This window comes from Microplitis mediator, chromosome 2 (genome assembly GCF_029852145.1).
Source record: "Microplitis mediator isolate UGA2020A chromosome 2, iyMicMedi2.1, whole genome shotgun sequence".
Classification (NCBI taxonomy): domain Eukaryota; kingdom Metazoa; phylum Arthropoda; class Insecta; order Hymenoptera; family Braconidae; genus Microplitis; species Microplitis mediator.
The window spans coordinates 3,303,510-3,315,138 of NC_079970.1; the positions used below are offsets into that span (position 1 = coordinate 3,303,510).

General features: G+C 36.9%; 4 protein-coding genes across 8 annotated transcripts; 1 reads left to right on the top strand and 3 right to left on the bottom strand.

Annotated features, from left to right (window-relative positions):
- LOC130663369 (WD40 repeat-containing protein SMU1) lies at nucleotides 1–2,590 on the top strand. 2 transcript variants are annotated; one of them, XM_057462548.1, is made up of 5 exons: nucleotides 1–157; nucleotides 235–301; nucleotides 906–1,164; nucleotides 1,238–2,319; nucleotides 2,399–2,590. In XM_057462548.1, exons 1-5 carry the CDS (start codon nucleotides 132–134, stop codon nucleotides 2,495–2,497), a joined length of 1,533 nt encoding a protein of 510 aa, XP_057318531.1. In that variant the 5' UTR covers nucleotides 1–131; the 3' UTR covers nucleotides 2,498–2,590. The 2 variants fall into 2 exon arrangements, with proteins under 2 accessions (XP_057318531.1, XP_057318532.1); XM_057462549.1 differs by lacking the exons at nucleotides 1–157; nucleotides 235–301 and adding an exon at nucleotides 318–433.
- A 712-nt stretch (nucleotides 2,591–3,302) lies between these two features.
- Nucleotides 3,303–4,492, bottom strand: LOC130664154 (uncharacterized; the record flags this gene model as incomplete). Its single annotated transcript, XM_057463949.1, has 1 exon — nucleotides 3,303–4,492. A coding segment is annotated over one exon (633 nt), but the record flags the coding sequence as incomplete, so codon positions are not given.
- On the bottom strand, nucleotides 4,483–8,699 carry LOC130663368 (uncharacterized). Of its 4 annotated transcripts, XM_057462546.1 has the most exons (7): nucleotides 7,992–8,693; nucleotides 7,530–7,635; nucleotides 6,248–6,875; nucleotides 5,728–6,163; nucleotides 5,251–5,669; nucleotides 4,720–5,170; nucleotides 4,483–4,617 (listed from the first exon to the last, which is right to left on the bottom strand). In XM_057462546.1, the coding sequence occupies exons 3-7, from the start codon at nucleotides 6,572–6,574 to the stop codon at nucleotides 4,493–4,495; spliced, it is 1,758 nt and encodes a 585-aa protein (XP_057318529.1). In that variant the 5' UTR covers nucleotides 6,575–6,875; nucleotides 7,530–7,635; nucleotides 7,992–8,693; the 3' UTR covers nucleotides 4,483–4,492. The 4 variants fall into 4 exon arrangements, with proteins under 4 accessions (XP_057318529.1, XP_057318527.1, XP_057318528.1 ...); XM_057462544.1 differs by lacking the exon at nucleotides 7,530–7,635; XM_057462545.1 differs by lacking the exons at nucleotides 7,530–7,635; nucleotides 7,992–8,693 and adding an exon at nucleotides 7,440–7,462.
- Nucleotides 8,700–9,513: 814 nt separating this feature from the next.
- Nucleotides 9,514–11,626, bottom strand: LOC130664155 (potassium channel subfamily K member 18-like). Its single transcript, XM_057463950.1, has 6 exons — nucleotides 11,216–11,626; nucleotides 10,875–11,052; nucleotides 10,585–10,741; nucleotides 10,247–10,337; nucleotides 9,825–10,081; nucleotides 9,514–9,760 (listed from the first exon to the last, which is right to left on the bottom strand). Exons 1-6 carry the CDS (start codon nucleotides 11,624–11,626, stop codon nucleotides 9,514–9,516), a joined length of 1,341 nt encoding a protein of 446 aa, XP_057319933.1.
- Between the last annotated feature and the right edge of the window lie 3 nt (nucleotides 11,627–11,629).

Sequence of the window (11,629 nt, forward strand, 5' to 3'; positions counted from 1 at the left end):
CTGCGCGCGCAATTTGATTAACAAACATAACCTTTTAATGCTGAAAATAAAAGTGCTCAGCAATAACATAATTAGTGATAGCAATATAAATTATTTTATAAATAATTTTTACACAGTAACAAAATATAAAAATGTCTATTGAAATAGAATCAGCTGAGTGAGTATTTAATTTTTTTTTTTTTTTTCTAAGTGACAATTGTTAACCTACTTTCATTTTTTTTTTGTTTACCACAGCGTTATCAGATTAATTCAACAGTATTTAAAAGAATCGAATCTTGTAAAAACACTACAGACACTGCAGGTAATTTTTAGTAAAAAATACCAGGCACCCGACGAATTTTTAAATAAATAAATTAATTAAATATCAATATTTATAAGACAATTTTTAAAAATCTGTACCCAGTAGGGTCAGGTACTCGATTTCCAGCCTCTTGTAAGTATCCAGTATCTAAAAATTTTATTAACAACATAATTTTGACATATAGGGTAAGAGCACCGGTACCCAGCTCCAAACCAGTAGCCAGCAGCCTCATGTTAAATTATATCTATATATATTTTGAGCCAATGTTAAAGTATATGACCGGCTGGGTACTGGTGCTCTTACCCTAGATATTTATTTTTTATTGATTTATTATTTTAATGGAAAAATCTGAATGATTGGATCTGCAGACATTTTTAAATTTCCCGGTTAGAAGGTGAGTTTTTAAAAGAGCTGAGAACTGGGTAACTCACTCTGTTTTAAAAAATTTATACCTACATATTTTTAAATAACATATAAATGATTCATAAAGAATAAAAAAATCGTTGGAGGTCTGGTATTTTGAGTATCACGTGTAATATTTATGAGTTTCAATAAATTAATTAGAGAAATCAACTAATGGGTTTTACTTTTAAATTAAATATAGGAAGAGACTGGAGTATCTCTTAATACAGTTGACAGTGTGGATGGTTTTGTCGCGGATATAAATAATGGTCATTGGGACACGGTTCTAAAAGCCATACAGTCGTTAAAGTTGCCGGATAAAAAATTGATTGATTTGTACGAGCAAATTGTGTTGGAGCTGATTGAGTTGAGAGAACTGGGTGCTGCGAGATCTTTATTGCGGCAAACAGATCCTATGATTATGATGAAACAGCAAGAGCCTGAGAGATATATTCATCTGGGTAAGTTATTTATAATTGGTTTTACTTTTGGCGTAATGCGTGATCGATTTTTATATGGGAATATTTTTAACAGAAAATTTATTGGCGAGATCGTATTTCGATCCGCGAGAAGCTTATCCGGATGGCAGCACGAAGGAAAAGAGACGGGCTTATATAGCTAATGCGTTGTCGGGTGAAGTATCAGTGGTGCCGTCGAGCAGACTGTTGGCTTTGCTGGGACAAGCTCTGAAATGGCAACAACATCAAGGACTTTTGCCGCCTGGTACAACGATCGATTTGTTCCGTGGTAAAGCAGCAGTAAGAGATCAAGAAGACGAAAAATATCCAACGCAATTGTCCAAGCAAATAAAGTTTGGTCAAAAGTCTCATGTTGAGTGCGCGCGATTTTCACCAGATGGCCAGTACTTGGTGACCGGGTCGGTGGATGGTTTTATAGAGGTATGGAATTTCACAACAGGTAAAATAAGAAAAGATCTCAAGTATCAAGCTCAGGATAATTTTATGATGATGGAACAAGCTGTGTTATCAATGGCTTTCAGTCGTGACAGTGAAATGCTTGCGACTGGTTCCCAAGATGGTAAAATAAAAGTCTGGCGTGTCCAAAGTGGCCAGTGTCTAAGAAGATTTGAAAAAGCGCATGCCAAGGGAGTTACTTGTATACAATTTAGCCGAGACAATGGCCAGATATTGACAGCTTCTTTTGACGCTACCATCAGAATCCATGGATTGAAGTCAGGAAAGACTTTGAAGGAGTTTCGTGGTCATTCTTCCTTCGTCAATGAAGTGGTATTCGCTTCTGATGGGCATCATGTAATCAGTGCGTCGTCTGACGGCACTGTCAAAGTCTGGAGTATCAAGACCACCGAGTGTATCGGAACTTACAAATCTCTTGGTGCTGCTGATCTCACTGTAAACAGTGTCCACGTTTTACCACGAAACCCAGAACATTTCGTAGTATGTAATCGTTCTAATACAGTCGTTATCATGAACATGCAAGGCCAAATAGTCAGATCATTCTCGAGTGGTAAAAGAGAAGGTGGTGATTTTGTCTGTACTGTCGTAAGTCCACGTGGTGAATTTATTTATTGCGTCGGTGAAGATCTGGTACTTTATTGTTTCTCAACGTCTTCTGGAAAGCTTGAGAGGACTCTCAATGTGAGTATTCATATCAATAAAAAATAAAAGATAAATTTTAATTGCAATTCTATTTTTTTTTTTTTTTTTTTGCCTACAGATTCATGAAAAAGATGTGATAGGAATTTCGCATCACCCTCATCAAAATCTCTTGTGTTCCTACAGCGAGGACGGTCTCGTAAAATTATGGAAACCTTAAATCATATATATATATACATTTTTTTTACAAATAATTATTTATAATAATTGTATATTTAATTTAATTGAGTAAAGAAAAAAAAAAGAAAAAAGTCACTCATTCTAAACTGATAACTCTTTTGTTTTATATAACCGCGATCTCGATAGTGACATTTATATTTATTTAAAAATATCGTAAAAAGTATGGCAGGTAAATGAATAAAAAAAAATAAATAATAAAATAAATTAATCAAGTAATTAAAAAAAAAATAAAAGTTTGTTTTAAATTAAACGAAATCAAATGGGGACGAGTCAATATATATTACCCTCCTGCGTGAACGATTTTCTGGACAAATGCGAATCCAGTTTATGTCTACCGATTATTATAATAATTATTTTTTGCACGGTGCAATTTATTATATCACATCTGCTGGATATTACGTGCACAGTTATAACTGCAATAGACGGCAGTCCAGATGACGCAGATATGGATGAATGCACGTTTATTTATTTATTTATTATTATTATTTATTACTCAGCTAAATTTAGAGATGAATGCATTAATGCATTCACTTACTCATTATTTCATTATAACACTTTTAATTAAATTCTTCAGGATCCTCATTCCCTGGTGCACGTGACGCGATACTGCGATGGGCTTTCATGTGTATTCTTCTCTACCATCAACAGAAAATAATTAATAATTATGATCACTATCAAGAATCCAGAGTAATTGCTTATTAAATTTTTTAAAAAATTATCAGAGCATGTAACGCATCAGTTATATAAGTATAAATAACAAATCTATTGATTGCATAAACAGTTAGTTTACTGGTTTGTTTTTTCTTTAATTTTCATATGATTTAGGTACAACAGTTTAAATTTTCCTCTTATATTAAATATAATGTTTATCACAATACAAGTGATGATAATAATAATAATAATTTTAACTATAAGACTGCAATTACATAGCAGATTATGTTAGATAATTGATCAAAGTAACAACCTATCATTATTTTTTTAGTGTTATTATTATTACAATATTTTATTTGTCTTTCATATGTAAACCGAGGGTCGTTAATTTAACGGCAGTCACAATTTAACAATATCGTCACAAAGTAATGACAGTAGTGAGGACAGTTTAATTAATAGTATAAATTAATTATAGTTATAATAATAACAATTATATTGTGATGATGATGATGATGATGATAAGTGAGAATGAAGACAATGACTAATTCATAATAATGTGTCTCATAAATGCACAGCCGAAAATGCATTACCAAATATATCAACTCCAGCAGCACATTTAAAAATAATTTTTAATTATAAATTATGACGCGTTAATTATTATTTTAATTGTTAATTTTATAAATTTATAGCGTCACATAAAAACGTTCTCCATAGTTGGCGGTAAATTTTTTCGTGTTGGGGTTGAACCTGGACACCCTTCGTCTTCAAATGTAACCATTTTTTCGCGGCTACGAGTTCCCAATATCACACCAGCAGTTCCACTTGTGCTTTCGGTACTCGGACGACCAAGACACGAATTATTACTCTGGACGTTGGTGCCAGTCGTTTTAGTTTGGGATGAAGTACAAGTCGCTATATTTGAACAAGGTTTCAAAACAGAATTAGGAAGTGGTACTGGCGCTATTGCTATATCTTGAACAGACGAGGCTGATAAATTAAATTCACTTATACTTCTCGGTACAAAGTATTCAAAATTTGCTGGATCATCTTGCTGCGAGTGACAGCCATCTCCGCGTTGATACGAGTAGTGTTGTAACGGTGATATATTGTTACGTGTAAATGAGGATACTCCACGTTGAATATGAGCTGTGGGTGAAAATGAACCGGGAGGACCAAAAGTGTCTCTACCAAAATCCGATGGTATTGTTTTTTTTCGTGGTAATGAATAACGACCTGGTGATGTTAGTTGTTGTTTGTTTATTGCCGCAAAACGATGATGTGCCAGGAGTTGTCCATCGTCGACAGAACTCCTGGTAGGACGTTGTCAGGAAGCAGCAGATACTATTGACATGGCTATTGCGTCGTCATCATGATCTAACTCTTGACGACAACCATCCGAGATGACATTACCAGCAATACCACCGTCCCCGCACATCTCCGATTTCAATCCTAAAAAATACACAATTTTATTCAGCTAAACTCGTTTATTACAAAACCGCAAAAGATAAATATTGGCCCGGGATTTAATAAGCGTAAGAGATAAGATCGAACCTGTTGCTCCAACGAGAGAATTGCCTGGTGTCATACCTCCAGTAGTACCGCAGGTTCTACCAAACACACGTACAACTCGTACAACTTCTTCTTGCATTAAATTAAAGCACATTGCTATCAAACCCATTCCAATGAGAATGTACAATGAGCAAGCGCACAGACTGAGTTCTTCTAATAGTTTTGTCGAAGCACTTCTGCCGGTTGGAACGAGGTCACCAAATCCAATTGTTCCGAGACTTGTGAAGCAGAAATAACTGCTCTCCAATAAAGTCCATCCCTCTAATCGGTGAAACATAAATGTCCCAGCGCACACGTACAGTAATATCATCAAAAGACACAGGCTTATTGGTATTCTTACAACACAAATAGTGTCAGTCCCGTAGCCTACTGCTGACGGCATCAGAGACATTTGAGAGCATGGATGCAAGTGTCGTTTCTCCGAGTTGTTATCCTTAAATATTTTATTTAATATTTAGCACATGCAGAATTTACTCTAAAGTAAAATAATGTTTTTTTTTTTAAATACTAAACCTGCAAAACATTGGCTGAGGAGGCAGAATGGAGGTAAAGATTACTCTCAAGTCCATCGCGATCAAGAAGAATAGCGCCTCCGGTAGCGCGAACGCCAAGTTCGTCACAAGAACTGTCTTTACTGGAATAAAAATTACCGAGTTTCGTCGTTTCAATGTGATTGTCATAACGATGGTAGCTTTTTTCAATTAAACCAGGCATCGGAGGCGGCGGTACTAGAAACTGTCCACCACTTGACGGTTGTTTTTTATTGCAATCGTTGTTCCGATGACAAAGTCTACCATATAGACGACGAAACGTCCTGGCAAAGACATCTCCAATGGTGCTCAGGTACACCAGCATCAGAGGTATCCCTGCTAGTGCGTAGACTACGGTGATCACTCTCCCCCAAATGGTCCGAGGGGCAACACTACCGTATCCTATTAAATTAATTAATCAATAAATATTTATTTAAATATCTCAAGTGTCTAAACTCACCAATTGTTGTAATAAGAGTTAAAGAGTACAATAAACTGCCCCCAAATGTCCAACGTCTGTCACTTTTGTATCTGTCATTACCACCTCGTGGCGATCGCTGAATAGTTCCTCCGTAAACAGAGAATGTTGACGAACGTGGGTCGTGATTAAGACTACGTGCCATTTTCTCCTGAAATTCGAGAATCTCACGCTCGGCTAATCGCGTCCAATTGTCTTTATAAAGAACATTTAGGTCTTCAGTGATGCCCCACAGCTTCTCGACAGTGTAAGCCCGTAATTTTTTAGCATCTGCATCTTCATCCTCATCACCAGATAAAATTACCGGTGACTGAGTTGTTTGATCACGAGTTCCAACATTTACTGATGTTTTACCACCATTTGCATTTACGGTTTTTGATGAACCACTAGACAGTCTTACTATATCTGACGGTGATTCCTGATTTAATCAAAATTTAATCCCCATAAATTAATTAAACTTAATCTCTCTACAAGTAAACAAATAAATAAGTGAGTATTTTACCGTTTTAAAACCACCTTCGAGAGCCATGAAAGCAAATGCACCGAGTAGTGTGTATCCAAAAACAAGTACACATATACCTAGACAAGCGAGGAAACCTGGTGCTTTGGTGCTCCTCGCCGTAGTGCAATTGCAACAGCAGCACCACAATTCCGAGGCCTTAACTGTTGTCGATATTCTAAATGAATTTTCAGTATTATTAGGAGTATTTGAACCAGCACTAGTGATTGCCGTTGTTGAAGCTGCAGCAGTTAGCTGAGATGAACGACGTCCACCCGAGCAAGATCGTGGCGCTCTCTGGTAATAATCACTCGCGCTTATTTGCATCATTGCTTGGACCAGCAGTAACTGGACAATGTACCTCCAGCAGCCAGCCCTACGTTGGTCTTCTTATCACGCTGGCTATTGTCACACCGATAATGCCCATTAGGTGACATGGAATTATTTGGTAAGATGGTGAGCTCGATAACGCCGATAGGTGTAAACACCATCTCCTTAATGACAATGACATGCTGCTAACATATTCATCAAAATAACAGCATTTAATTCTGATGTGTTCTTGTGTCCCTATCAGTGTCTTTGTCTGTTTAATATTTATCCTGTCCATAGGGAAATTGTTCTCATCCGCCCGCTGTAAAAAAATAATAAAAATATTTTAAATTACAATTGATATTGAAATGAATTATTTGCGTTTAAATAATTGATTAGACTGTGGCCTAATTAAATTAAAATGATAAATAAGCTTTGCACAATATGGAGATGATTGAATTAAGGTAGTGTGCAGTGTGCACTGATAGAATGAGTGAAGCTATATATATACATGTGTATATATATTGAATAGGAGCTAAAAAGTCATGACATATCAATTTGCAATAGCTCTGAGAACTAGAAAAATTGGTGGTGGCGTCAGCGACAACCCTAGCAGTAGCTAGCAGCTAGAATGCAATCGATAGCTCAGCTCTGCTTGCACAAGAGGGAAAGAGAGAACTAGGAAAAGGCGGCGGAAGACTCGACAAGGTGTGACAACACACTAGGGTAACTGTCTCTCCTCATGTATTTACATTTGCATACACGCATATGTACAGTATACATATCCATTAAATTCGCGTTACAATATCCAGCTCGGTACAAAGATTAGTACAGTTGATTGACCGAATGAAAAATAAAATAAAATAAAAATACTGTTTTACTTAACTCGAGGTGGACAAGACACCAAGACAGTGGCGCTTAATCAGCCGTTTTTATCACCAGCTAAAATGAACGAGTGCTTTTGTATACAGCCTACCTTGAGGCTAGCGGCACTTGAGATTATCACGGCTGCTACTCGGCATTCAATACAGCTTATACGTGTGTAACAGCCACGTTTCATATCACACGATCCAACATCATTGCTATCATAAATTATTGAATTACAATAATAACCGTGTAGATTGTTAATTATTAAATATGTTAAATGATTCACTGGCGGCTATTTTATTAAATTAATTGCCAATGAATCATTTCGTAGCGCAATTATTATCAGTACTATATACATATTTAAAAAGCAACAACTACTGGTACTACTACAGCTACTATTATTATTATTTAAACAGAGTATCAGTAAAAGACCTGATGGAGTTATGAATGTGTTGTAAATGATGAAGAATGAGGCCGCAAAGTCCAGCCAATGACTACTCTACGACTACTTTATTCCGCGTTTCACCTTATTTAATTGTCTATGCGCAATTATATATCTAGCACTGATTACCTTGCTCGCTTACGAAGAGTCCTTAATGAAATTTTAAGCGTTCATAATTGCCAACAGATTAACTCAATTTATATTCATTATTTATATTTATACTTTACAGTAATAATAATTATACACGCACATATTTTATTATTGTTATCTGTAAACGTTCATTATTACTATTACTATTATTATTGAACTTTGTAACAATAAATATATTATCAATTGCTAAATATATTTAACAAGTACTAGCAGAGGGCCATTTTAGGGTTGCAGTTTAGTTGCACAAGAAAACGCCCTTGCCGTACTGCAAGTACCATCACACTGAACTACATGATCGTACTGTACCGCGGATAAATTTCTGCTGAAGGTGCGAGGGAGTCTGACACGATGCTCACTCGTTATGTGTAGAGAAATCCGCGCGCAGAATCGACGACGGTCTGATGGACGATGGTGGCTCGACTTTGCCGGGCAACTTTTCGATATATAGGACATGGTGAGCAGAGTAATCTGGAGAGTAGAGTCCTGGTATATATGTTGTGTGTTGGACCAGGACGCATGAGCGCACCATGGGATATTCACAAGATCAGAAGTCCTTATAGTCTGCGTAAAATATATGCACAGGAAGGAGCAGTGTGTGGCTTTACACAAACGTTTACGAGGACAGGAAAATAAGCCGACAAGTGCCGCAGCTATCAGTTAAGAGATAGACATAGATGTAGTAATAGGTATTGATGTATGTGCTGCAAAAGAGGAACTACATTATTCGTTAAACAGGTATACACACCACGCGATATAATCATCGATAACGAGTTAGCCGCGCATAGATATAGTTTGATAGCTCGTACAAATAGATTGGAAGTTTGCCAGAGTTGTCGAGAGAGAAACGCAATTGCACGAGTACGCGAGGGTGGTGGAGAAGGACGTGGAAATTCAATGATGACTTGCTGCTGCTGCTGCTGCTACTCGACGCTTGCAACGACTTCGCTCCTCGTTGTGCCGTCGGATGCCAGAATTTTAGGATCTATGCTATCCGGCAGCATGTATATGCTTGTAACATATCAGGAAATAATGATCGATAAAGATATATACATATATGTATACATGTGTATATATTTAAAACATATTGAGTAGTAGGACATTGATTGTATTGGAGGACCGCCAAGTCTAAATGTCTCTTTCAGTGATACTGATGCTCTTTTGATCTAAATTTATGTATGTATATGTATATATATGGTAACAATGTATGTTAAAAAAAGTAAGTATAACACTCACCGGTTTATTGTGTGTCATCAGGTCACATGAGCCAGTTTATTTTATTTTTTTTCCATTTTCACCAAGCTAACGATCACAACGAAGGACATGCTTTACTGATCGCGTCAACGATCGTATTTTAGCTATTACTTCTTCTTGCATTAAGTTGAAACACATGGCTATTAGAGCCATACCTGCAGAGATGTTTCGTTGATCATTGGTAGTAGTCAATGATAATAATAATGATAACAATAATATAATTTAATTATAGAGTGTATTAATTAAATAATTATAGAGTCGACAATACTTGACCTAGCATGAGGTACATGGAACAGAAGATAAAAGATAGGTCGAATCCCTCAGCAGCATAAATTTTGTCGCCTGGAACTATGTCACCGAAGCCGATTGTTGAAAGGGAGATAAAACAAAAGTACGAACCGTCGAGAAAATTCCAATCTTCCCATTTGGAGAAAAGAAATGCCCCTCCGCAAATATATCTGCTTGATGGAAGATAATATTTATTATAAAAGTCATACCTACATTACAATAATAATAATAATTATTATGGCCATTATTATCATGATAATATAGATTGCATACCCAACCATGATGCTCAGACAAAGAGTTAATGGGACCGTAATACGCTTAGGATCATAATGATCACTGCTGTCATCATCATCATCGTCGTTATCTTCATCCTCGCCACCACCACCGCTATCATCATCTTCTTCATCGTTGTCGTCGTTGTTGTCATTACCTTGATCGCTTGTCGTTGTTTTTGAACCAGTCTCAATCTCATTGTCCACACTAACGGTGTCGAATGCCGCCCCATCACGTCCCGATTGCATTCTCACCATCTGCACAGACTATCATGTTCACAATACACACTCCCAACACACATATGCATAAATATAAATGTATAAAGAGCAATGTAAAGGTAACTTGAGATTCTCAATTGAACAAATGATAAGATAACAATAACAACACCGCAGTTGATGATATATCGTGTACATTATACTGACCTGCCAGGTGTTATTTCGATAAGGCTGACCGAGTGATCGCCGTGAGCCAGTTACCCGACGATCACGAGATTCTCGTGGCCTCTTTCGGCATCTGCAAAAATATATACATCATCAAAAACAAGAACAATGGTAACAGTAATGACGACCACTTAATAAAGTGAAAATCCGGAGTGGATGCTGGTGTATTTAATCCCCTTAAAGTAAAATTCACTCCGAAGGGGAGTTTATTTTAATATATATTAAAACTCCGAATCGGAGTAAACGCGGATTTAAATAAAATCCGTGGTCACTCCGGATTGACACCCGATTTTTTAGTGAAGAAATATAAGCATACTGACCTGCATAGAAAGCAACGGGCATAAGTCCACTTGAAACTTTTAGCAAGTAAATCGCCGATGTTAGTGAGGTACAAAAGAAACAGGGGCATTCCGGCGATGGCGTAGCCAATTGTAATCACCTTGCCCCACATGGTCCGAGGACACTTATTACCGTAACCTTGAAATTACAAGACGCGAGTAATTATGGATTTGGCCATGTGTAATTTGTAATGTGGTTTACACAAAAACAGACAAGTTGTATAATTATTATCATTATTATTATTATATAGATGGACTATTTACACGCTTACCAATTGTCGTAATGACTGTCAAGGAGTACAAGAAAGCCCCAGCAAAACTCCACTTTCGATTCTCCATCGAGTCTGAACCGTCCCATTCATTTTTTACGGCATCAACTATTATATCCTGGTAGCTCTTTAGAATTATATCCACCTTTGACTTCCATAGTTTCTCCGAGAAAACGTTTTCCTACGGTAAATTTAATTTATCATAAGTAAAAGTCTATTTATTATATTGGCTGGTTAAATTAATTTACGGTGCCAGTAAAAGTTGGAAATAAAAAAATGTAATATTTAAAAAAAATAATAATGCATAATAAAAATAGTAAAGTGAAAGTCTAATGCGGTTTTACCTTGGTCGTTAATTTCCACAAATGAAGCGCAGTTTCATTTCGTGATCTCGGTACGTCATAGCCGTTTCCAATTTTACGATTATAGGAGCCCTCGACAGCTTTGAATATAAATGCCCCGGCAATAGTGTAGCCCACAACCAGACACACAATCCCAACATTGCTAAAGAGAAAAGCTAAAAATGCACGAAACCAATCGGCTATTTTTTCACCCAAAAGTTTATGCCTTTTTCTTCTTCGTCTGCTGGTGGTGCTGCTGTCCCGCCACTCGGAACGCCTGGACGAGCTCCGCTGTTGTCGTCTAACCGATGCATTGCGTTGGCTGCTCCAGCTGGCACTTGGCGTCAGTCCTCGTCCTCGATCTCCAACAGCAACTGGAGCATTTGCTGGCCATCTCGTCTCCTCCTCGTCCATATC

Coding starts and splice junctions, on each gene's coding strand:
- LOC130663369 (XM_057462548.1), top strand. CDS start 132: ATGTCTATTGAAATAGAATCAGCTGA. Junction 158..234: donor ATTGAAATAGAATCAGCTGA/GTGAGTATTTAA, acceptor TGTTTACCACAG/CGTTATCAGATTAATTCAAC. Junction 302..905: donor AAACACTACAGACACTGCAG/GTAATTTTTAGT, acceptor AATTAAATATAG/GAAGAGACTGGAGTATCTCT.
- LOC130663368 (XM_057462544.1), bottom strand. CDS start 6,574: ATGATGCAAATAAGCGCGAGTGATTATTACCAGAGAGCGCCACGATCT. Junction 6,164..6,247: donor TCGAAGGTGGTTTTAAAACG/GTAAAATACTCA, acceptor TGATTAAATCAG/GAATCACCGTCAGATATAGT. Junction 4,618..4,719: donor TTCTCTCGTTGGAGCAACAG/GTTCGATCTTAT, acceptor TGTATTTTTTAG/GATTGAAATCGGAGATGTGC.
- LOC130664155 (XM_057463950.1), bottom strand. CDS start 11,626: ATGGACGAGGAGGAGACGAGATGGCCAGCAAATGCTCCAGTTGCTGTT. Junction 10,338..10,584: donor GCCCGTTGCTTTCTATGCAG/GTCAGTATGCTT, acceptor ATATTTTTGCAG/ATGCCGAAAGAGGCCACGAG. Junction 9,761..9,824: donor TGTCTGAGCATCATGGTTGG/GTATGCAATCTA, acceptor ATTGTAATGTAG/GTATGACTTTTATAATAAAT.